Below are 24,894 nucleotides of genomic sequence, written 5' to 3'. Positions count from 1 at the left end.
CTACCATTACAAAAAGGGTGACTGGACAAAGTGGGTCACCCTTCTATCCGAGCAAACTTTTTGTAATTTAAACGGTTCGCCATGTTTTCAGAAAGGAAATGTGTGAAACGTTGCCTCTTCCAGGGAAGCTTAGTCTGAGATCATGCCCTCTCCCTATTAAGGGAAGCTCGGATAGGCGGGTGACCCTTCTGCTCGAGACAAATTTTCTTCATATAAGCGGGGCCTAAATTTTAAATCTTTTTATTATATAGACACGAGTGTTTTACTGGAAAATATTCATAAAAACTACATCCGAGACCCGAGTGGTTTATTTTCCATAATCTCACACGTGAGTTTATCGATGACGTAATTTTTGTAATTTCCCTCCAAAATTTGTAGGTGTCTTGCGTCCTTTGAATTTTAATTACACATTTTTCAAAGCTTTGCTTATATTTTGTCATTGTAGAGCCCTATTCAGCTCAGTGTTATTTCTCAAGATTATTGTAAACAATGTCTTATATCGCTGTACTGTAAATTTGAGCCGTCACAATTACTTTTTGGCAAATGAAAATCTATTATTTTATCGATGTCTTTTTGTCTATATAATAAAAAGAACATTACACGCCGGCTTGAAGATATGAATTTTACTTTCTCGTGGCAAAAACAATATTTTACTCACTCGCTGCGCTCGTCCGTAAGCTTTCGTAAAATATTGTTTTGCCACTCGAAAATAAAAGTCATATCTTCGCGCCACCGTGTAATATCCTCTATACATTAATTTCAATTATTAATTATTATTGTTATTATTGTTATTGTTATTATTATTATTATTATTATTATTATTATTAATTTCAATACAATGGAACCCCGTTGATGCGACCAGCGTTGGGCCATAAAATCCTGGTCGTGAAACCGAGGTGGTCGCATTAAAGAGGTCTTCAAAATAATAAAATGACTCGGAGATTTTCACGTCTGGGTGGAAAGACTATGGGAGGTGAGCTGAGGCAAGAGGTGGTCGCATAAAGGGGGTGGTCGCAAGGCGGGGTTCCTCTGTATATAAACAGACTGAAACAAGAGTGTGAATAACCATGTTCAGATTAGAAAAAATATATATACTGAAAGATAATTGCAGAATGTTTACGAAAACTGTTATCCAAAAAAATGGAACTTGCATATGCGAGAGGAAAGACAGCCGCTTGATAGGTAATAACGCGGTGAAATAGCTAGAGATTGAAGCCTGAAGTCAATCAAAGGCACATACAAGGCAAAGGGGGAAAGTTGACGTGAAAAAACGATAAGTTTGGACTTATTTAGTATTGTATGGAAGCACTCTTTATGAAAACTTAGGAAAAAAGGAAAAAAAAAAGATGATTTGGATTGTTAGTAGCATAATATGCTACTTCTGACAAGAACATTAAAAAAAGGCGTCGCTCAAATGGTTAGATTGCGAAGCCTGTGAATACTGTCACGCAACACTTTGACCAGACATTTTATGACCAAAGAGGTTTCACTATCAAAATCGCAGTTTTTGTGAGACCTAGAATTTTTAAATGGCATTGGATGTAAAAGTGTGACTGCGGAAAAGATAGGCCATGTTCGGTTTGAGGTTAATTTTCACGCACCACGTTTCCTCGAGTTTTTGGATCTTCGGTTGATTAGCATGGGACAAGGCGCAATGCCAGTTGACAAGAACGAGAAAACGCATTTGAGGTACCAAAAATTATCGTTTCAGTACAAATGTCTTTAATACAAGTGCGATTGTGAGTTAAGTTTCCTTTGGAGAGCCCAGCCATCGTGACTTGTCGAGCAACAACCAACCGATTTTCTTGAAAAGTCTCATATTTCAAGCAAAATTTATTCAACTTCAGAAGGCTCGTGTGAAGTACAAATTTAATTACCCAGGCCAATTCTTACACATGTTTTAGCACAATGTTTAAATAACAAATGACTTGAGTTTCAGGCAAAACCAAGGTGTAGCACATGCCTAAAATATAAAACGCAACTTTCAGCCTAAATTTAAATTTCGTTTAGTCGAAAAGGAACCCAAACTAAAATAACATTGTTTATCTTCCAGATTATCGTTAAGATAAGAATTCATCACCAGAACAGAAGTAGAACCCTTTATAAATTGATTTATCGGGAAATATTTTACCCCGCTTTCTTCCTGTGTGCGTGCGAGCGAAGTATTGAGACCGCCTCATTTTGCCTCAAATTTTGGTTGTTTTCAAGTCGCCGACCACGAAAATTGATTTTGTCGATTTTCTCTAAATCCAAGCGGCCTTTTGAAAAACAAACTACACCACGTTTAGTTACTTACTTATGCCTATCTATGGACAAGATATGAGCGAAAATGATTTTTTGACTGTGGCCGCGAAATTTCGATTTTGCTCGATTTTTACAGACATTTGCTCTTAAAACGCTTATATCTCGGCTGTTTTCAGTGTTTTAGGGGTGATGTAGATACATTTTACAGAGACAACAATAAAAGAAAGGAAATCTAGGAGGGTTGTGTTTTACTTGGTATATCGCGCTTTACGGCAATGCTTTAAGCCACAGTTTTACCAAATTGGGAAATCGTGATTTTGTGTCCAAAGAATAGAAAACAGCACTCTGTGAATTTATTAATAAATGATCAGTCAAAACGTCTAGTGTGTCATGTATAGAGCAGATTTTAGAATTGAAAGTTTTACAGCAAGAAATAATCGTTTAAATGAGCAAAATCGGTCATCCCTAAAATTTTCAACGCCTTCTATCTTTTTATAAAAGCGCTCTTTTAGAATTCCGATCTATACATGACACATTACAGTCTATCAAGTTTACCCCTCTGCAGTGATAGCTCGGGAAGTTTTGTATCTTGCGCTGTTTCTGCGCTGAAATCTTGGAAACAAAATTGGCTGAAAAGTCCAATTTTGAGACTCCCGAAGGTCTCCCGACTAAAGTACGAGTTCCAGGCAAGATATATATTTATTGTTAATTACATTCCACGCTTTAATTTTGTTTATAAGCTGTAATGTTTTCAAAGACTTTTGAAGCGAAAAAAAAAACTTACAAAGAGTTTTTGGTATTACATTTGGTTAAAATTTCTAAAGAGTTAATTCCTGATTTTTATTGATCTAAAAATCACTGAAACAAGGTTTACGACTATTCAGAATCCATTTGTTACTTTTGAATAAACATTTTGTTCGCAGTCTCCTTGCCACAAGTGCACGTGAACACATTAAATCCTATCGCTCATCTTTTTTCCAGTCATTACACTGTAAAATGAAAAGAGCCAATTCGGCCCCAAAAAACAAAAACACTAGGGCCATTTTGGATTTTCGAGTAGCCAAAACAGCCCCCTCAAATTCTGGCCCTCTTAAAAACTACCCCTCCAAAAGTAGCCGATTCAGCCCCATATTGGGCCATTATGGTTTTTTTAATTTGGGTGGGGGCCTACAGAAAATTTCCCTTAATTAGGGTATTGGTAAATAATGAAACCAAGCTAAGGCTTATTTCAAACATTTATTCAGTTCTGAATAAGTTACTGTGATCTGTGTACATCATAACAATGCGTATTCCAACCTATTTATGTAATATTATCTTCAGTTAATCTCAACTTTTCTAGATTGAACATTTAGAATTATTGGAGGAATTAAATTGGCCAAGAGACACTTGTCTTCGGTGCGATCAAAGTAACTACTTCTTAAAACGGTTTTCACAAAAGAGAAGGTCAAAATCATAATCAGCATCATAGGAACACTTAAAACCTATAGCGAAAATCAAAAATTGGAGTTGTAAAGGGTTTCGTTAATTAAAGCTCACCAGAATTGGAGTCAATTAAGGTTTCTTTTATAACTCCCCTTTTGACAAAAAAAAATAAAAGATTGTCAGAGCTGGTCAAGTTCTCCAGCAAACAATTCCGACAATGTACATTAGATTGAAGCAAAAGAGTTGTAAGAGCAATAATGAACTAAGATGCTTTAGCTATATCAATTCTCAAGCTTCTGATTATGACTCTGACTCTGTCTACCTTGCTAGTGCGAGCCTTTAATGACTTGACCTAATCCTTTTGAAGGGTGGTTTTCACTCGTGACAAAGTCAGGGTCATAGTCAGAGCACTCATCACCTAGTGAAAATCAAAAATCAGAGTTGCAAGGGAAGTCATAACTAGAAGCTTGATGGAATTGGAGTCATCACAACTTTCTACTCTTCAGATTCTGCTTATGATGTAGAAAATCAGATTAAGCAAGGGTGTAATCGTCGAAGGATAAACCACTTACCAGTCAAAATTCTTGATAGATCAAACATCAAGGAGTCATAATTGGAGTAATTATACCCTGTTAGTGTTATATCTAGATCAACACTCTATGCTTTTGATTACAGTTCCGACTCTGTATCTTACTAGTAAACCAGCCCAGCCCTTAATGACTTGGCAAATGTTTTAAACTATATTTTACTCCACAGATATTATGTTTAAAAAATCTTGCCAAATCTTGGTCTATAAGAGTGAAAGAAAACTTCCATGAAAAAAATTTTGACAATTTGGCTACACCTTGCGAGGTTGTCCTAAATTAACATTCAGCAAGAACTGAGGTATTTGCCAAGTCATTAAAAAAGGGAGGAAACATTGACAAGTGTCTACCCTAGTCCACTTTCAAGCAATGCCTGATCTAGAAAAGTCAAGATGGCTTCGCATTGGGTGTATGATACATTAAATACATAAAAACACCCAAGCAATATTATCACTGCATCAATCTTCTTCTGAGGAAACTGGCAAATAATGCCTCCCTTTGTCACAACAAAATCCTGAATTTTCCTGTCAACATCTGCATCCCTCTGCAATAAAAACAAATGTTGTAATTTTAGAAATGATAAAAACAATAATCAAAACACAACAAACAGTGCGTACACATAAAAAGTCAGTATGGTCATAACAATACTATTGTCAAAAAAACGTTGGTTTAATTACTTCTTTCCAGTTTTCAGGTATGCATGTATGGTATACTGTATAAATTATAGTTTGTTGAAATTATGCTTCCTTTATGTTATGGGAGAAAGAATGACAGCATAATTATGTCTAATACATTCACACATCATTGAGGAGGTAATTACAGTGTGCATGTCCAGATACAAGGAGATTATTTTAGTACATGTATTTCTCACCAATCAAGAAATTTTGCAGCTGTAAATCAAAATTTATTAAGTATTATGTAGCCATTATTATTCTGTGAGATTTGGTGTAGTCTGGTGAGGGGAATGGCCCCCAAGGGATACCTTCATAACAAAAGCTAAATTGCATCTCAATTTTGTCTGACTTCCACTTGTATCTGGGCTTCCCAAGCATTTAGGGTTCAATGTACGGTTGAGTTTGTAGCACTCCTGTGGTATTTTGTATCACAATATCAGGAAAAACATTGTATTCCCACAACACCTACCTCTACAATAGTGATAAATTCGTCCTGTAGTCCTCTTAGCACTCTGATCAATGCCGCAGAACCTTGTTCACTACCAAAAGGGTGCCCGCCTTTCTATTTCTGCCATAGGAGAAATGTTATTAAATTAAAACTGGTTGACTTGGAGCACCAAGTTTATTTACACACAGTTCTGAGTAATTGTGGGAGCAAATTGACTGACAGACCTTCTTACCTCAATCACACCTGCAGAATTCTGCAACCTAAAATTCTATTTCCTAATTTTATGCATAACTTTATTATTATAATTCACATTATTCTTTCAACCCTTTAAGTCTTAAGAGTGATCAGCATCAAATTTCTCCTTGTAATATCAATGCTTTGTAAAACAGAGTGTTCATGAGAATTATGGACATGATCACACAATTTGCTTGATATTTTATCAACTTCTTCCCACTACTTCTGTAGGAAATGAATAGGGGCAACAAATGAGCATTCAAATTTTGATCTTAGGGTTAAAAGGGTTTTAAATTTCTCTATTTTTAATGCATCTTTTTTGCACTTATTTATCAGACAAGAGAAATAATACATTGGTAAGGTAAACCTTACTTAAAACAGAACAAATACTGAAATCTACAGTGTAAATGTATAACCAGACCACACCATCCTTACCATCTTCTTTAGTTGAAATGGCTTTAAGGTTTTTTCATTAGATATGTTTATCATTCTCCCTGTTTTAAATAGGGGACAGTGAGGGGATGAAAAAAGTGCTTTTTAACTCCTCCACTGGCTTAACTACAGAATACAGGGTCACTTATTTCCTTATCATTAGATAATAAAATTAAAAGCATCTAATGACCCGTTCTTCAAAGCCTTCCGACAAGGTGGACTTGAGTGACCTGAATTCTGTTTCATCAAACGTGGTTAAAATAGCTCAGTCTTTTGCATTTGTTAGAAAAAGAGCGAATCAGGGCGGCTTACCTGGTCTTACTATCGGCTTTTCCAGCAAAGTCTTGATTCTTGGAGAGCGTTTGTTATATTTGTGCAGTTCATCTTGAAAACCGTTGCGCCTCACGAGGCTTCTGTCTCCGATTCTTCACGACGAACTTCAAGAGCGAAGTGATGGATCAACGACGGCTCATAGTTGGAAAATAATTAGTAACAACACCTTGAATGTCCTTTGATGCTGTCGAGAAGTATAATACAAGACTCCTGATCCTCAAAGAAACTGGCATGTTCGCAACCGTTGCAGTACTTTCAAATGGACGCCAAAAGGACGACACCAAAGAGCATGTGCATAGGGAAAGCCCGCTGACCAGTTGTTTATTGTTTCCAAAATATGTTTTCGATTGTTTACATGTCGTGTCATTTTTAGCGTGCGTGGCAGGCGTTCGAAATTTTAAAAACCTTTTACTTATGAATCAGAAAATATATGGACATGATGGCTGGGTCTTTGTTTGCTATCAATACCGAGGGATATTGTACTGTAACGCCCTCCCAGCGTTTAGTTTGCGTGACGCATCATGTAATGTTATATTGAAATCACGTGCGGAACATTCGGGAGCGTGATTGTAGTTTTGTTTCCGATTTGCACCTTCGCTCGAGGCAAAGGTTCGCTCGAAACCATGATTTACCTTACAATCTCTGACTGTCGTCACGGTTTTAGGTCTACGTTAAAGTTATCTTAGTTCCTTACTCGACTAAACGGACCGTACTTTGGATTGTGTCAGACGTATGGTTACTTCAACCGAACACCGCGGTCGCTCCGAGTAGACCTTGTTGGGGCCAAATCGGAATTTTAATTTGGCTATCGGAAGGGCCAAATTGAGAGGAAGTGCCAAAGTAGCTTTTAGTGTAGCCGATTCAGAAATTAGATGGGCCGAATTGGTACCATCTAGAACTGTTTTGACTCTTTCTGTCCAAAACGGCCCAGCATGTTCCAAATCGGCCCTCGAGAAATTGGGGCCGATTTGGCCTTTGGGGTCGATTTGGCTCTTTTCATTTTACAGTGTAATATCTCGCAAACCTGTCGATATCAGTCGTTGTACTTTCTTGAATACGCTCTAAACAAATGCATTACAATGAGCCCAAGGTGTCCCCCGGGACTTCAAGTGTGAGCGATGGACTGAGCGATGAACCTCAAACTTTTTCTTCACGAAATTTAACTGTGAGTAGAAAATAGACAAATTCTCGGGTCTTTGAATAACGTTTGCGCAAAGTTGTGCTAGAACTTCGTGGCTGGATAAGTTTTATTAGAACAGGAGATGTGACCATCGTTAAAAAAAAATGCAAGCTTAAGGGTCCTACCTTTTCAAACTATGAAGTTGGGAGTCGGGAATTCCGATTGAAAAATTCGCTCTACTTGCTGTTGGAGCTTGTTAGAGGCCAAACGGTTTTGTTCAGTCTTTTCAGCTCATTTGGGTGCACTTCAAACAGAGTTTCCTTGTCTTACAAAGTCAAATTTAAGTGTTGAATGTTTATGCACAAGCGAGGCTTTTTACCGGATCATTTCCGAAGAACCCTTGATTAGTATTGGCTGATGGGCTTCCAACGCCCTTAGGTGACTGAAGGCAGTAACGTTTTGATACCCACTGTCCAGTATTTCTTTAGATGAATTACCTTTTTACAGTTTATCTACTACATTGTTATTTTTTAAAATGTTAAATAAAACATGTTGCGGAAAAATTGTTGTCATTGTTTCTTTAATAACTGAAATAATGGTTACGATAACCAAGTTTGCTAAGGAAACGTTTAACTTTGTGGACTTTTTTAATGGCTAATAATAATTGTTTAGGAGCGTGAGCACAAAGAAACAACTTTTCCAAAATTCTATTAACAGTCACTTTTCATTCGCCTTTCTCTAGTGTAGTGTTCAAGTTATATATTCATATTTTCACAGTCAAACTGCTGACCAGGTGTACCTTTATCAGAGCACGAATCCTGAACGAACAGCAAAAATATGCAACTTGGGTTGCAACATTGCTGGAAAACGAGTAGCACGTTTTTTCTGCCTATTTTACTGTAGATGTACGTCTACAGTGGCAACTTTAAGTAGCTTTTAAGTAAACATCAAAGGAAGGATAAGAAATAACTTAAAAGTATGATTTTTAAAAAAAATTTAATGAAACTGAAGGTCACTACCATACAGTTTTAATCAGCATGTTTTTCTTGGGTTACTGATTCGTTTTCTTGTTGTTCCCTTTCAAGATCAAGCCTCCAACTACAGATCGCGTTCCTTCTAGTCTATCAGAAGACTTATCGTCCAATCCTTTACCGGACATCGCGTATAAATACTGTTATATGATGTTTCATAGAAATGGAAGTTTTCGTCGAAGGGAACAGATTTTTTTTTGAAGTACAGAGGAGTTCTGGAATATCTTGCGTTTCAGTACGGTTTTCATTAGATGCCATCGAGCGTAACCCCTTCGGACACCTCATGAAATTTACACAACGCAGTTTTCCTCGTTATTTATTAGGGTTCAGCACTGCCTTTTACATATTAGAGTTAAAAAACTGCTTTTACTGATTAGGGTTAAGCACTGTTTAGAAACTGGTTAGGTTCTTTCTTTGGTTTGGGGTTGATGCCCTATGTACTTAAATTATTCCCTCTGTATCCAGTGGCCTGGTGGTTAGCGTGCTATGCTAGGTTTTCTAGGTCGTGGGTTCAAATCCTACCGCCCTTCATTTCAATTTTGACACTTGCACTTTCATGAATATTTCCAGCTTGGAATATCATCTAAGTGAGATTTAAAAGCAGAAAACAGTTCTACCTTGTGTAAATTTCATAAGGGGAAAAGGGGGCTACGGCCGATGGGATCTAATGCTGACCTTTCAGTAAGTTGTGATTCGCCATTTGTTATCAACAGATATTGAAACTGCTGACCACACCCCAGGTTAAGTTCTGCTCAAAGAGACCATCTCGTTCCCAGTACCTGCCAGAGTCCTTTTTCGCCTCTGGCAGCCAGGGGCTCTGTGGCTGCTGTGACGATCTGATCAGAATTGTTGCGGTTTTTTTTTTCTTAAGTTTTTGGTTATTTGATTCGGCATTTGAGACTTTTAGAATTTCTTGCCAGTTTTTCCACATAGGACCATTTAGATTTAGATTTGCATGGGAATCAAATGTGTTGTTTGGTTTCAATAAAAAGGCTGCACTTTGCAAGTTAACCAGGCTTTTTAAGTGGAGAAAGCGGGTGAAATATTTTTCGAAAACTGATACGACTCTATCATGATAATCATTTCAGTGGCCAGATCTCTAAAAAAAACAAAACCGTGTCAATTAAAAAAATCTTCTTTTGCAAGAGTAATTCACAATAAGAGTACTGACCTACTATTTTCAGACAATGCCTACACTTGTAAAGTCGCTTGAAAATGTTTTATAAAATTGAACCGTGGATCAGTAAAAAGATCTAAATGTAAGAAACCAAAGCAAACTGACCCTCACTTTAAAGAGAAGAAGAAATCGAAGAAATTAAAATTAAATATAATGTTATTTGTGCTAGATATTTCTTAGTTAGCGTTTCAAACGTTTCAAAAGTAGGTTGAGTTTAATGGTCCGCGGGTGAACGTAGTCCTGAGTAGGACTGTTGTTGTTGACAGTGACTGACGTTTAGACAACCTGTGCGGCAGTTGTGCGGTAGGCAACTTCAGAGTCAAAGTGAGTTGTATCACGTGATACAACTCACTTTGACTCTCTACTTTTGAATGACTCCTGGGTTCAAACCTTTCACAGATTCAAACGTTTGCTATGCAGGCTAGATATTTCGGTTTTAGTGAAACACCTCCTTTAGCGGAAGGAAATCTTTCGGCATTTCTACAAACGCCTGACAAAAGGCTGTTCACCTCTGTCTTGAATCTACATAGCATTTACCAAGCACTTTTTTAAGTGCTTTTTTTTATAGTAAAGTAAACTTCTTTAACTATTTTCTACTAACTTTGTGTCCCCAATTAGCTTCTATTAGCTACATACTTCGACACTTAAATAAAGTTGTTATGTTATGTTATATGTTATAGGCTGGGGACTCCCCTATAGTCTTGACGCTCACATTTGTATGATTTACATCCGCATACTCTGCGATTTCTTCTCGTCGATAGGATTGCGATGGCTTTTGCTCGAAACGATAATGTTTTGAGCCCTTACAGAAAGTTTCTAGTCGAACTGTCATCGTATCTTTCGGGAAATGATTTGGAGACCTTAAAGTTTGCTGTTCTAGATTTAATTCCACGCGGGAAAACGGAGGACGTAAGCAGTGGTTTAAAGTTATTTGATATTTTGGAACAAGATTCTAGAATAACGCCGGGAAATCTGTCTCTCTTGGACGAATTGTTCGAAACAATCGGCAGGATGGATCTCGCGTGGAAAGTACAGTGTTTTACTAAATCTTCTGTGGGTGATTACACAAATGGTAAGCCGAATTTCGATGAAATAGACGCTGTTTGGTTCACAAATATTGAAATATTTCGATAAGCTGCTTATACCGTAAACTGCCGCTAATGAGCCGTTGGTCTATACACAGTGTATACATATTTGAAAGAGGTTTTATGAGGGCTTGTAACCGGAATAGAAAAAGCGCTTCAAAACCAAGCTATAGCAGTGCTCAGCACGTTTTACATTTACCGGTTAGTAATTAAGTTTCAAAACTTCATGATAATAAATAGAGTTCTTTTCAATACAAACTAGTGGGGGTGTAAATGCATCAGTGGTTAACTATTTCGGTAATGTGATCGCTTCTCTGTTCGCTCTAACTATAGTTAGAAAATTTACGCCTCGGTGATCCAAAACAATACAGACTAACTATAGTTATACCCAAGCAGGATTCGTGGGTTAGTCTTTAGTTTATAAACAAACAACGAATCAGAATGTGACACTTCTTTTCGCACGCGCGAGATAGGCATATGAAATATGCAAAATAAAAACCAAGCGTGAAACAACAAACCAAAAATTTGCATAGGTAATTAGAACTAACTATATTGTTAACTGCGTGGTGTGACCGCAATGTCGACCAAAAGCACTAACTACAGTTATGTATGACATCACGTAACTTGACACTAACTTAAGTTAAACTTTAGTTACGTCGTAGATGTGACCACAGCCAATGTCAACCAAGACAATGAAATCCTGTGTGAAAATGATTTTGGAAATCATGTAATTTTTCATCGTGAGCTGAGTTGTTCTCCTTGATGATTGTAAAAATCTTTACGCTGGAACTCCCGTTGTAGTGACATATTAAATGAACATGATTATTAGCCCATGCATCGCCCCATATAATGGAATGCGGATTCCGGAATCCGGTAAAATCTTACTGGAGAATCCGAAATCCAGCAAATTTTTGCTGTGGAATCCGGAATCCAGAATCCACAGCGTGGAACCTAGAATCCTAGACCGTCTTGGGAGTCCCTTTTTATGGGGTGAACATGCTGCTTCCATAGCAAAGATAATACATACCTAGAATTATCATTTAAGGTGTTAGCTTAAATTGCTTAAACAGCAGTTAATATTCAACTGAGTGATTGGTTCGGTCTACACTCAGCCGAATTTGAAGAATAGGAATTCTTGAGGACACTTGTTATACCTTTGCAGCTGCTTCAAGAAATAAGGGAGAGGGGGAGAAGACCGATAGTAGTACCTATAGTCTTACTTTTTAACTGTCATTTGTCTGTAGATATTCAAATTGAGGTTGATGTCACTGATGGAGCTGGGACCGTCACGGAAACTAGAGACAATACAGTCCCTACTATAATGAACAAAGGTTGTTGCAACATTGAGTGTTAATTGCTTCTATTACTTTTTAGTCAGTGTCTCTGTAAGCCAGTTGTTTACTTGTAAAAATTAATCAAGGTTTGCACTTATTATACTACGAAAGATTAAATATCATTTACGTCTTCTCCCCTTGTAAGAGAATTTTTGCTTGTCAAATCTGGAATCCGCGAAATTTTTCTCCTGGAATCCGAAATCCTGGCCTTTGGAGTGCGGAACACAGCTCAAAGAATCAGGATCCCACTAAAAATTAATAGATTCAGGAATCCACGGCGGGGAATCCAGATTCCAAAACTCTTTTGGATTTCCTTTTGTGGGGTGGTACGTTTAATGAAAAGAAAAATTAAATGTTTGCTTATATAGCCATCATAATCATGAATGTAGGTACAGATGTTGAAGACGTGGTCACTGATGGAGTTGGTGATGTGTCAGAGAGTGATCCTAGATCGGCAGCCAAAAGGAGAAAGACAGTGGATGTAGACATAAGTAAGTATACAATATCAGTTGTTCTGTCAGCTAAAGTTGTACCTGAAATTAATAAAACAATTGACTTATTGACGATTTGATCTATCAAGTTTTGAAAATGACAGATTTCTCTCTTAATTGAAAGATAAAAGTCAAGTGGAATTTGATGAAGCAGGAAGTTTTCGCACCGTCTCGGTAGTAGCCAATCAGAGCCTGCAGTTCAGTGATTTTGATACACAAACCTTCGGAGGAAATCGGGGAGTTCCAGTCACACCAGCGGTACAAGTTGCACACACATTTGCACAGGCTGAGAATACGTGTAATGGTAAGCCAAAATATTGGATACCTGAGAATTTCCAACAAGCAAATAAGTTACCATCATTATGCTATAGCCTTTAAATGAAACAGTTCTCAGGTTCTTTTCATTCCATCCGCTCGCCAGCTTATCTTTTGCTGTTTCTCGAGCCTAATGCCTTGACCTTTAGCTGCGTTTTCTTTATCATCACAGCAGATCTGTGTTTGGGTGGGCTTCCTTTATCCTTGTAATCTGCTCAACTGAATATCCTCCACACATAATATCAACAGTTGTATTAAAAGGATCCGTTTGCGACAATATGTAAAATGAAAGGGCTTAGGGTGAAGTTGTTTTCCACGGCACTATTTATTTTTCTGGAATTTTCAAAGTAAAATTGGATTTTCGTTTTAACGGTTCTTTATTATTATTATTATTTTTTTCAGGACATTTGTTACTCTAATTACAAAGAACTAATTAAAAAGAAACTACAAAATTCTAAACATTATACTACTACATGATAAATTTCTGCAATTTGATTGGCTTAGAGCAGTGGTATTTCAGCTTAATTTGAAATACCTACTTGTGAAAATTACAAACCTTTTGCAGGTAGTAGTATAAACAAATAATAGCATGGTTTGAACGTGATATTTTGCATAAATACCACTCGTGATATTTCAAAATTGTCTTAAAAATTTCTCTCGCCTAACGGCTCGTGAAACATCCTCGGAGACCCAGGGGCAGATAGTGGGGGCGAGGGAAAGTCCAAACGGGCGGAAAAATATGGCACGAAGAAAAGTAAAGAACGGCGAGAAGAGCCCCTGGGGACAATGTCTTACCAGACCAGTTCCAAACGGTCGCCGCCGTTCTAGCTTCTGATTGGTGCCAGAGAACTTTTGTGTTTTTCTGCCCAATTAATCCTTAATTTCAGCGATAACTTGTAATTTCACAAGCCGAAATTACAAAATTGTCATGGCAACCTTCCGTACGTCTCAGTGTCAAGATGGCGACGAAGTTTTAAAATGTCATGAATAAAGATGCCAGGGCATAAAAATTAGAAAACCTGAATACTCGAAAGAGCACATCAAGAAGGATTCTAACAGGTATTTTGTCGAAAAATTCTGAACTTAAGCCAAATTTAAGCTATAAACGTTTGAGAGAGTGGAGTTCTCGATCGATACGATCCAGGATAAACATGTCAAAAATCAAAGATTGCTAAAGAAATTCGTCACCCATGATATCAATGGGTAATGAAATGGTATACTCGTGAAATTAGGGAATAATTTCACTTGCGTTTTGTCCAAATCCCAATAATTTAAGGCAAAGAAAATTATAAGGATTTAGACAAAACGCAAGTGAAATTATTCCCTAATTTCAGTCGTTACCATTTGATTACACATACTAATTTATACTTAATTATGTAGATGAAAAGAGCAATTAACACTTATTACACCCTGAAATAATAAAAAAAAAAACAATACAGAAAAAAATATATAATAAAAGATTATTCCAGTTATAACTTCTCGTAAACATAACGCATGAAATTCCTTAGTTTTCTATTATTAAATAATACGTCTGTTCAGCATTTTTCTGAAACAGTTTTGAGTACAGACAGAAAAGATAAGTAAAAGAGAAAGTGGTATAATATGTTTCTTGTTCAGTTTTGCAAAAAGTTCGTCATGCTTTTTGTTTTAACGGTTAATGTTATCACCTTTTTCCATTCTATGCTCCTTTTCTTCAGCTACATCTTCATCTAAAGGTCCAGTCCCTAATCCTGCTCCATCTGTTGCACCACGTTCTCAAGCACAAGTGGGTCAAGGTCGGCTTCAACATGATTCCATTGCTGGACCACCACCTATGCGATATGTCAACTATCTGGCGTACCAAGGATATTCCGTGGAAATCATTGGTGGAAAGCACTATAAAACACCTGCTGGAGAGTTTGTGGAGTTGAAGAGCGGAACTCAGTATAAGATACACGTCAAAAACTCCCATGCCTATAGTAAGGATGGTACATAGGAAACAGGGGCACCCAAAGTCAATTTTCGGAAAATATCTGTTCGGAAGACGATTTGGGATCTAGAATTTTCGTATTAAACATTTCTTGTAAAATTTATTGCTTGCCTGCCTCTCCTAGGATTTTCGAACATCTAAAAAATGGTATAATTTCCCATTTTTAACGGACTTTTACCCCAAAAAGGTCACCTAGAATTTTCGGGAGCCTTTTTTCTGGCAGAAATTTTCGAAAACGTAAGTTTTGATCCCTATAATTTTCGGATCACTAGGCTTTCAGAAAGGAAATCCGAACAGATGAAAATTTTTAGGGGATATAAATATGCCGTTTAAATATTAAAATACGTTTAACAATACTATGTTTAAGTGGTTTTGAACTATATTCTCGTTGGGTGGCCCTGAGCAGACCAGCATGAGAAGTATCTCACGAGATTTTACGATTGTCAAAGATCAAATTTAATAGTCTGACGTCTCATACATAAATTTGGTCAATTTATCGCTTATGCTGGGAAACAGGTCTTTTTAATGTTCTTTTTCATGGGGTAATGTGACTTTTTAAAGCAATCATTTCCAATTGTTTATACTTTTTTGCAGCTTGCAATAATATCAGTATAAGTCGGTATAGTAGTAATGGAATAATCCAATCTGGCGGATTTCGGTGGTGTTGGTTAGAGTGCATAACACTGGAATGCGTAGGGATCTCGTCAGTAAAACAGCCAAATACACTTCAAAGTAGGGCTATATGATAAGCATCTTGTTTTGTCAAGTGTTTCAAAGCCTACAGGGCCACTTGAGAATGCAATGAGAGAGACAGAGATTTTCCACTGTTTCCACAAAAAGATGACTACGTCTAACAATTATGTATAAATAACCCATTTTTTCTCTCTTTGCAAAGGTTGCAACTTAGACATATCCATAGATGGCTATGACGTTGGAGGCTGGGTTGTATATGGAGGACAGGAGTTAACGATAGAACGACCAGCTTACGAGGCTAAGAAGTTCACTTTCTATCGCGTAAAAACCGCACCCAAAGAAGCTGGTATTGAGTCTGGCCGGGATGAAAATGGTCTCGTAAAGTGCGTGTTCACACCAGAAGCTTTCCTGAACATTCCAGTTGCTGTTTCTGGCTTATCTCACCCACTGGAAGTGAATATTGCCCCAGACGCAACAGTTGGTGATTTGAAACGTCACGTACAGAGTCAGCTAAATGCAGCCGAAGATCCCGTTCAAATTCTAGTTCTAAATGACGAAGTGCTGTCAAATTCTTTCCTTTTAAGGTCAGTATGTAGTAGTTATGGGAAATGGGTTCCCTCCTGATTACCAAGATCAGGGTATAGAATAAAATAAAATTGTGAAACTTGTACGTTACCTTGGATTGCGTTCCTTTTGACCAATCTAAATCCAGATTTTGCGATCCAAAATTTGATTTATCGTTCCATTAAGGACTAAACCAGTTGTTAACCGAGATCTGAACGATCCACCTCTGCACTTGGATCGTTATCAGTCTCAGATTTTCGTTCTTTTAACAAAAGTGCTTTTCGATTATCAGAATGTACTCGTTCATCGATAAACATGGCTGGTCAAGGTCAGTTCAGGCGAAAGTTATTTATGTTCCTCCGTTGTTCTATGCCGCTTACAACCTCGTCCTCAGGGCTTTTCCCTTAAAAAATGGGAAAAGGAAAAGCCCTGGGGACGAGGTTGTGCCGCTTACTGATTGTAGTATAGTAAGCTCAAGTTGCACCGCTGTAACTCTAGATCCGTAAAGAAACGAAAGCGCTTGGAGATTCTCAACATTTAACTGTCCGATAATAGCGGAGCTCTACGCGCACGCGAACCGCTCGCGTGCGGAGCCCCATAGCTAAATAAATCTACCCATCCCAGAAGATTTGGTAATCACGTGACCGTACACTGCTCGAGCGACGACCGTTCGTCCGCACCACAGGCACACCATTATAAAATAACTCAATCAACAGGTATGGCAACCCAAATCCAACGTAAGAAAATCGCATGGCCGCCAACTTTTAGAAAGATAGAAATAGAAACAAAGTCGTGTCTCTTGCGGCGTTATTTTTGATATTTACTTTCACGTGGATAACAGAGAAAGGGCTAGGGAGACGAATTTCGTTGGAAGAAAAACATGAAAATTTCATAGCGGAGGTGAGAAAATGAGAAATGCTAGCGACCAGGCCCCGGTTGCTCGAAAGATGGTTAACTCTTAACCATGGTTAAACCCCCCTAACCAATGGTTAAAAGTTAACCGAGGGTTAGTTTCGGTTGCTCGAACGCCGGTTAGTGTTAACCATGGGTTAAATTTCTTCTGGCTTGCGTTAAATTTAACGTACCTCGCTACTAGTGTTAACTTGTTAACCATCGGTTAAAATGACATGTGTTGCAAAATCAATGAAACAACATGGCAGTTGATTTGCTTTTTCGCTTCATTTTGTTAGTGGTTGTTTATCTCATGGTTTTTAGTGAAATATCATTCTAAAATGAAACGTCTCTTTGTTCAATAAAAACGGAAATGTTTACTGTTGCTGAATCGTAAGTGATTCTCCTCATGTAAACGCCGAGAATCGCAAGCTGCAAGAGACTTCGCGACGTTTTGCGAGACATTTGTCAGCCATAATGTTCTTCAAATGCGACGGAATGAGTTAAAGTACGGCTTTTACTGTCAAAAACATGCTTGTAGTTTTTCTCGAATATATCTTTCAATTCTTGATAAATAAAGCTCTACTGGCTTTAAAAAGCGTCGACCGGCAGAATTTCATGGGCAAAAGTCTTAAAGATGATCAATTTTTTCACTGCTTTCAGTGCTGTTTGTCGTGGCGCAATAGATAATAGGGAGTTTAAGATACGGAGACTACGGACTACGAACTACGGCTGGAAGAGCGTTGTCCTTCGTTTGTAGCACTGGGTTGAGTCGTACAAATATAGAACGTTAAGATTGCACTACAGACAGTAGACTACGAGAGAAGAGGCGGAGAGGGAAACAACACGCAAAGATTTTCTTGTTTTCATCACAGTTCACAAAAATGCAAGTCACTTTTGCATGTGATCTTATCTTTAAAACAATGAATAAATTCTTCCATACTTGAAGGAAGCAATTACACGTAATTGCTTCGGATGAAATTGGTGAACAAAGTTTTGGTTACACAGGTTTAATTTTTTTCGTCCATGAATACTTATGTCAATATTAAAGAAATAGACAGAAATAGTAATAGCTCATTTATTAGATTTAGAAGGTGGATTTCTCCGACTACTGATTTGATGTAGTTTGAAGTATTGAAATGCCGAGTTTCGATTGTCTAGAAGATGTTTACGTCATTTTCATTCAGCAAATGCGATACAAAAACTCGCATAAACAAAGGTTACACAAATAGAAAGACACACTAATCAGTTCGAACAAACATTGAAACTTTTCAAGTGCGAAGAGAAAGTAAATTACCTGCATGATTTCTCTTCTCCTCGGCCGTCAATCTGAAGCTTATTTAAATATGAGCTTAGCTAGATAAAAATGTATTCACAACAGTGGATTAACAGTGTAAATCTGAGCAGAAAATAGACACAACTTACATATTTCGCTTCCCTCTCACTTAAAGCAGGTGAATTGAAAACTTTTTTTTACGAAAAGACGAGATTCTTGAATTACCGAGACGGCAAAATACGAGCAAAATGTTCTCCGTAGTCCCGACTACGCGAAACAGCTCAACAACTCACTGTAGCCGCAGGGCTACGCGGGAAAAATGAACAGTCACGTGGTTTTGATCATGCGCAGTAGCATGTTTATCCGTAGCCGTAGTCCGTAGTCGCCGTATCTTAAACTCCCTAATAGGGAGCTTTAGCAACGACGACGGCGACGTCAACGAGAACGGCAAAAAAACAATAGGTTTGATTAGCAAAACAACTTTGAACCTGCATTACACGTGAAAATGCCTAAGTTCACGATTTATGGAGAACGTAAACAAGCGACGACGAACTTTCCTTGCTCTTTCTAAGCTTGAGTCCGGTCCCCAAGAAATCAACTCCAAGGAAATTCGCCCACATTTCACATTTTCAGCGAATTGGAATAAACGCGACAAAGTTTGAAAAAACGGCGAACTCATTTTAAAATTGACTTTTTCGCTACCGTCTTCGTCGTCGATGCTAAAGCTCCCTAATGCGTTGACCTTACACGTCGGTGGTCCGGGGTTCGACTCTCGCCCTAGCAAAATTTTCTTCTTTTTGTTTGTTTGTTTTTTTTTCGTAAAACATATTTTCATTTTTGACAGACTTGAAATATTCCCGTAGACTAATTGCAGGTTCATTTTCAGATTTCATTTCTAAAGTACAGTAATTAATAATTCACAATCTAAAGTTATTCTAAACCTAATTTATTCCTTTTTTGGCATTCTCGTTACCGTCGCCGTGTCAAACCTGTTCGGAGATGGTTAAAGTCTGGTAATATTTTATTTAACCATTGGTTAGCTAACAAAGGATTAGCGTCAGCTTAACAGACCTTCGAGCAACGGGAATTTAACCAACAGTTATTAGTTAACCCACGGCTGGCAAATTTAACCAACCGTTACCAACTAACATATCAAACCATCTTTCGAGCAACCGGGGCCAGGTGAAAATAAGCGGTAGTGAAAAAAATAAAAGTGAACATGAATTCAGGTAACAAAATCTTTGATAAGCACATTCGACAATTCCTCCATAAAAATGTGTAACTGGGTGGTTTGACGTTTTAGTCGTACAAAACGGCATTGTAGTCTTGCAAAACAATTGCAAAGAAAGCAAAAAAGACTGCTGCACTTGCAAATTTCTTTTTTTTTTTTGCTTATTAGAAAAAAAAGTGTGGGCTGCACGTGAAAATTTGTTTTTTGGCTAATAAGAGCTATTGATCTTGATGCCATTTTCATTGCCGTAGCACTGGCTAAATCTATATTTATTATGTGTGTGTTTAAGGCGCCCCTCACAACATTAGTTGTCTTCTGAGCTCGTTTGGTTCAAATTGTGCGCGATTATGTAAGGCTTTAGGAGCTCGCTAGGTCTGCTGGGAGAGATTGGAAAACATGTTGTGTTTCTTGTTAACAAAAGTTATGAGTACGCACCTTGTGCGTCCACGGAATCTGCAAATCCTGTGTAATCTTAGAGACATCGGAGAGTTGTAACCTTAGGAACAAGCCTCCGACCTGGAATAAATACAGTTCAGTTCAAATTCGTCCACACAAATTCCAATTATTTTCAAGTTACGAGGCCTAGTATTTCACTGCTGTTAGTCAAAGAGCTACTTTTCCTTCCATTGCCCCACGAGAAAATGCTCAATTTAGCGGAAAAAATAAAAACCGATGCGAGGAAATTGAAGAAAAGATCAGTGCAGCAGCCCGCAGCTGTGGTATGGATCAATCTTTTTTTAGATTTTTGTTCTGTTTAGCACGAAAATCCTAACAAACTGGATTGTCTAAATCAGAAAAACGTTTGCCTAAAAGGAACGCAACTATTATCGGTGGAAAAAGCATCGTTCGATTGTCCAATCGTTAGCCCAGCTAATGCTGCCTCCGATTGGGCCCCAGACGGCTGGATTGGGAATCTAACGTACGTGCTGACCACTCCGCGCGGCCACTTAGCCCCCAAGACTTCCAGCAGTGGGTCAAATCAGCTGGTTCCAATACTTTCTTTCCAGGAATTAACGGGGATGCTTTATGTCATTGTTTTTTTTTTCTAATAGAAACGTGAAGAAATTGTCTGGAAACCTGAGGTTAATTGATTCCGAACTGGAGATTACTGTCGAGGCATCGTCTACTGAGAGATTCCCGGTAAAGATACGACCAAGCAAAGCAAAAGTCATTGATTTGATGGCAGAGATAGAGGAGAAGCTTGGAATTCCCGTAAAGGACCAGAAAGTCTACCACGGAATGGCCCGAATTTCAGACGCCCCCCAGAGAGGTCTTCCTCCGAAACTCATCAGCAGTTTACAGCCAACTGTAGTTGTGATTATACCAGAATACATCAATATAACTGTCCAGGACATGGATAGCGGTGAAAATTGCATAGTGAAGGTTGATAAAGCAAAGACTCTAAGGGACTTTCTGGTTGAAATACCATTGTGCAGAAACTTGCCAGAAAATATAAAAGCAACGTTTTATTTCAAGGGAGAGGAGCTTCGTCCTACTCAAAATGACGAAACCTTATCTAGTCTCGAGTTTTGCTGTGGTTCAAAGCTGGATATGAAGAGGTAAGAGATATTATTAAAGGTTTACGCGACTGAGTTGTTTACGAGGTGCTCAGGCACTGATGTATTAGCTATGTGTTGAATATAACAGAGTGTCTAGCTCGGTTTGACTCACCAGGCTCCAAATAATCCCCGGGGGTATTCCTGGGAATTCTTGGTGGGGTGTGCCGCCCGGTTCTCCAAATCCTGACCCCTATATCAGACCACAACCGTTTTTAGACCCGGCCTCGAAAATTCATACCCATTCTCAGAACTGGCCTTTAAGAAATTATGGCATTTGAATTTCATCATTACTTAAATTAGAACAGCAACAAAAAAGATTTCTTAAAATCCATTTCCAATTCACATATTTCTCTTTCTTTCTTGACTTACTCATTTGGACTTGAAGGAATTCTATTCTCAGATCATATGGATTCTTCACTACCAAAAAAATGGAAAATCCAAAAAAAAGGATCACTTACCATGGCAACGACATGTTCTCGTGTTCCTCGTGGGGAAAACCAACACACTGATCCTCGCAGCGAAGACAAAAAGAAAAATATAAGCAACATAAGCTACGTATGAATATACGAAATGTATTAATCGGTGTGAAACACAAACGTTTCTCAAATAGAATACACTCCCAAGGATAGTAAAATTAAAAGAATTCAAAACTGAAGCCGATGAACTGTTTTTTTTTTTAATTACTTGGAAAATAAACCGGCGTAAGCAGACACTACATACGTGTAAAAAACACGACAAGTAAGGATTTTAAAACAGTCTACGAATGTAAATAGATAGCAAACATGGAATTCTGATGGAATGATATGTAAAAATGGCTCAAAGTTAAGGCGCCAGCAACATAGGTTCGGTTGTCTGTTAAAAGAATAGGCATCTTGCCTATAAAGGGTTTGATAAACGAAAATCAATTCAACTCCATATGACTTATAAAGCAAATGACACAGATCTTCAATTGCCGAGCTAGTTTCAACGGCACTAAGAGGTCACGTGACCAATGCTTCCTTTAAACAATGAGTTGGAATCTTGCTGATGCCAAAAATTGACAGAGCGCGTAAAAATTATTTTACACCAGAAATTTGAGAGGAAACGCATTTAAGGGAGATATTTTATGGCATTTTGATTTTTCAACAAAGTAGTATGATTTGTATTGGCCGCCATGTTAGAGGGCATACTCTTACCCTCCAACATGGCGGCTAAAACTACTTTTTGCTTATATCTTGTTAAACATTTGATAGTTACGCTCAGATGTGCTGTAAACGTTACCACATCATCTTTTGACCATTTTCCTTGAAGTTTAAGTGCAAAAGTTGTGTTCAGAAAGAGGTAATTCATAATTTTAAAAATCACATTTTGGTCAGGTGACGAACTTACTTATTTTAAGAAACTGGTGCGGGTGTGAAAAACAAAATCACTATTATTTTGTTTAAGATATGATCCTCTAATCGTTTTTCGAAGGCAAAATCATATAACTTTCAATTTCATAAAAACGATGTCACATGACCTCTTAGTGCAAATTGCCTCAGTATTGCATGATCACTACATTGGGAGCAAACTCCTCTACTACACATAAATCATACTCCTTAGTTTTAGAAACCGTTCTACCTCCAATCCCATCTAATGAGCAGATCGTCATCTAAACTTAAATTTTTTGCAATGTGCGTATTAAAATTGCGGCGAAAAAAATCGTGGACACGGCGAATGAAAGAGTGGCCCAGCCTGTTAAAACACGGATTGGCGGCATGAGGAAAAGAGAATATATTCAAAGGAAGTACTTGCCTGAAAACGTAATTAATTCGATAGGTGTCAAAAATGAGATGATTTACAGTTAAAAATTGACGGCCATGATGACGATGATCTGCACAGAGAAGTTGACGAGAAGTTTTGCAAGACGTAGACTTTCTCAAAAAAGAAGATGCAGAGATTTATCTATATTGTCCTTTAGAGCCTTACCCGTCAGAGAAGAACATGGCCTCTTGTCTGCATTGGGTTCGAGCAAAGTAGTGAAAACGATTTTCGAGTGACAAGCGTTCTCTTGAAGCTTCACTGGCGTAGTGCAGCGCGCGGAAATTAATGTGGAAAACAAATCTGGTGCTTTGTTTTTCCCAGACCTACAATATGATATCCACAGAAGCTAAACACTGTTTAGAAAGCTAACTCTATCAATTTACAATACTTCATCTTACTTTGTCTTAGAATGGAAAAGTCGGTCACATCAAGTGTTCCCCTACATCATCTGGTTGGAGCAGGTAAAATGTTAAAAACCAGAGTTACAGCCAAACCTGCGCTAATGAGCACCTCTTTTTCATGCTACACGTTTTTTTTTTCCTTTAAGAATATATTCTTTAAGACTATAGTGGCTGAAATTTGTGAAATTTTAAGAATATTTAAAGAATAAACCCGAGGCAGCGAATTTGAAAAGGCCTCAATTTTTTATTTGAAAACAGTACAATTTCTTTTTACTGTCAACCCTAGAAAATTATTTCTTTCACTAAACTGCAAAGAACACTCAGGTAATTGAAACCCCAGTACATTCTAAGCATAAATGCCACTGAGCTATTTATAATTAATAATAATTCAAGAATACTTTTAGCCTCAAATGGACAGAAAAATAAGAATATTCAGCCTGGGCCGGAAAAACAACATTCTTATACAAAATAAAAAGAGTACAGTGTATCTTATTATAATAAAGATCATAAGATTGGTTGTTCACCGCTTTGAGGTTTAAAATGCGGCGACTTGTTCATTTCTTTTCTTTTCTCTTTGTTTTTTTTTTTCACGCTGATGATTAGATTGGGGCACTGAGGAAGGAACAGGTGAGTAATGTTAAATGTCGTCTTCTGTTTTGTCATGTGCTAATTGCTGCGTTATTTCACGTGTCTGAATAAATGCTGTTAACTACCACAAGAATTTTGATTTCACACTTGGGTTGAGGCCAGCTGGGTGACTTTTTACAGGTAGACCTGCGTTTTAAAAGCAGTCACCCTTGGGAAATCAGCAACCGACTGCTTAATAATACAGGTTAATAGGGCTAAATATAATGAAATTAGGGAACTTACCCAGAAAGTGAATTCGCGCTATTTTAAACTTCATCGCTCTTATTCCAACTCAGGAGTTGAAAATCGTTGTCTTGTGTTTACGTCCTCCATAAAACGTGAAATTAGGAAGTTTCACGTTGTAGTCATGCACATAAACAAACCCATTACTGAAACATGTTAAACTATAGGATATTTACGAAGGGAATGAACAAACAGTTAGTCATGCACAGTACAGAATTGTATGTGTTTCACAATTGCAGCTCCAGATCATTTCTTTGTGGCTAAGTAGACTTATAGGATAATATAATACGAAATTCATTACTTTTTAATACATAATAAAACATTTATATAGCGTCTTTTCCCATTGCCTCACAGAAGGGAAATTATAATTAAAAACTACAATTACCTAAATAAAAATAGAATATTACTTATAAAAAGTACAATAACAATGAACATTCAATGTTCCATGTAAGCCCGTTAAAATAAGTTAAGTTTCCGTTTAACAGTTTCGACTGATTGGAAGTCTCTGAGTGACTGTGGAAGGGAGTTCCACAACACTGCTGAAGCCAAGGCAAACGACCGACCACCGTAGGACTTAAGATTGTACACGGGTATCTTCAAAAGGCTTTTGGAGGATGAGCGGAGTGATCTTGAAGGTGTATAGGATATACGAAGATCTGTTAAATAAGTTGGAGCTTTCTTGTTGCAAATGTAATTAGAAGAATTTTAAATTCCATCCGCTGTTGGATGCGTAG

At 37.7% G+C, this 24,894-nt stretch overlaps 2 protein-coding genes and 1 long non-coding RNA gene across 3 annotated transcripts in view; 2 read left to right on the top strand and 1 right to left on the bottom strand.

The window, feature by feature from the left end:
- Nucleotides 1–24,894, top strand: part of LOC140929174 (uncharacterized) — a 203,655-nt gene that overhangs the window by 99,100 nt on the left and 79,661 nt on the right. The gene's annotated exons all lie outside the window — the stretch shown is intronic.
- Nucleotides 3,467–6,311, bottom strand: LOC140927339 (uncharacterized). The gene is made up of 2 exons (XR_012164558.1): nt 5,394–6,311; nt 3,467–4,794 (listed from the first exon to the last, which is right to left on the bottom strand). It is a non-coding gene; the product is annotated as an uncharacterized lncRNA (long non-coding RNA).
- On the top strand, nt 12,498–23,499 carry LOC140927267 (uncharacterized). The gene is made up of 6 exons (XM_073376897.1): nt 12,498–12,609; nt 12,734–12,913; nt 14,622–14,882; nt 15,789–16,170; nt 20,601–21,107; nt 23,298–23,499. The coding sequence occupies exons 1-6, from the start codon at nt 12,498–12,500 to the stop codon at nt 23,497–23,499; spliced, it is 1,644 nt and encodes a 547-aa protein (XP_073232998.1).

This window comes from Porites lutea, chromosome 2 (assembly GCF_958299795.1).
Source record: "Porites lutea chromosome 2, jaPorLute2.1, whole genome shotgun sequence".
In the NCBI taxonomy this organism is placed as follows: Eukaryota; Metazoa; Cnidaria; class Anthozoa; order Scleractinia; family Poritidae; genus Porites; species Porites lutea.
The sequence above is the reverse complement of the archived record's forward strand: the minus strand, read 5'-3'. Positions and strand labels throughout refer to the sequence as shown.

What these genes read in the sequence shown, in the direction of transcription:
- LOC140927267 (XM_073376897.1), top strand. Translation starts at nt 12,498, where the DNA reads ATGAATGTAGGTACAGATGTTGAAGACGTGGTCACTGATGGAGTTGGT. An exon ending in CAAAAACTCCCATGCCTATA is followed by an intron (nt 14,883 to 15,788) that starts GTAAGGATGGTA and finishes CTCTTTGCAAAG; the next exon opens with GTTGCAACTTAGACATATCC. An exon ending in TCAAAGCTGGATATGAAGAG is followed by an intron (nt 21,108 to 23,297) that starts GTAAGAGATATT and finishes ACTTTGTCTTAG; the next exon opens with AATGGAAAAGTCGGTCACAT.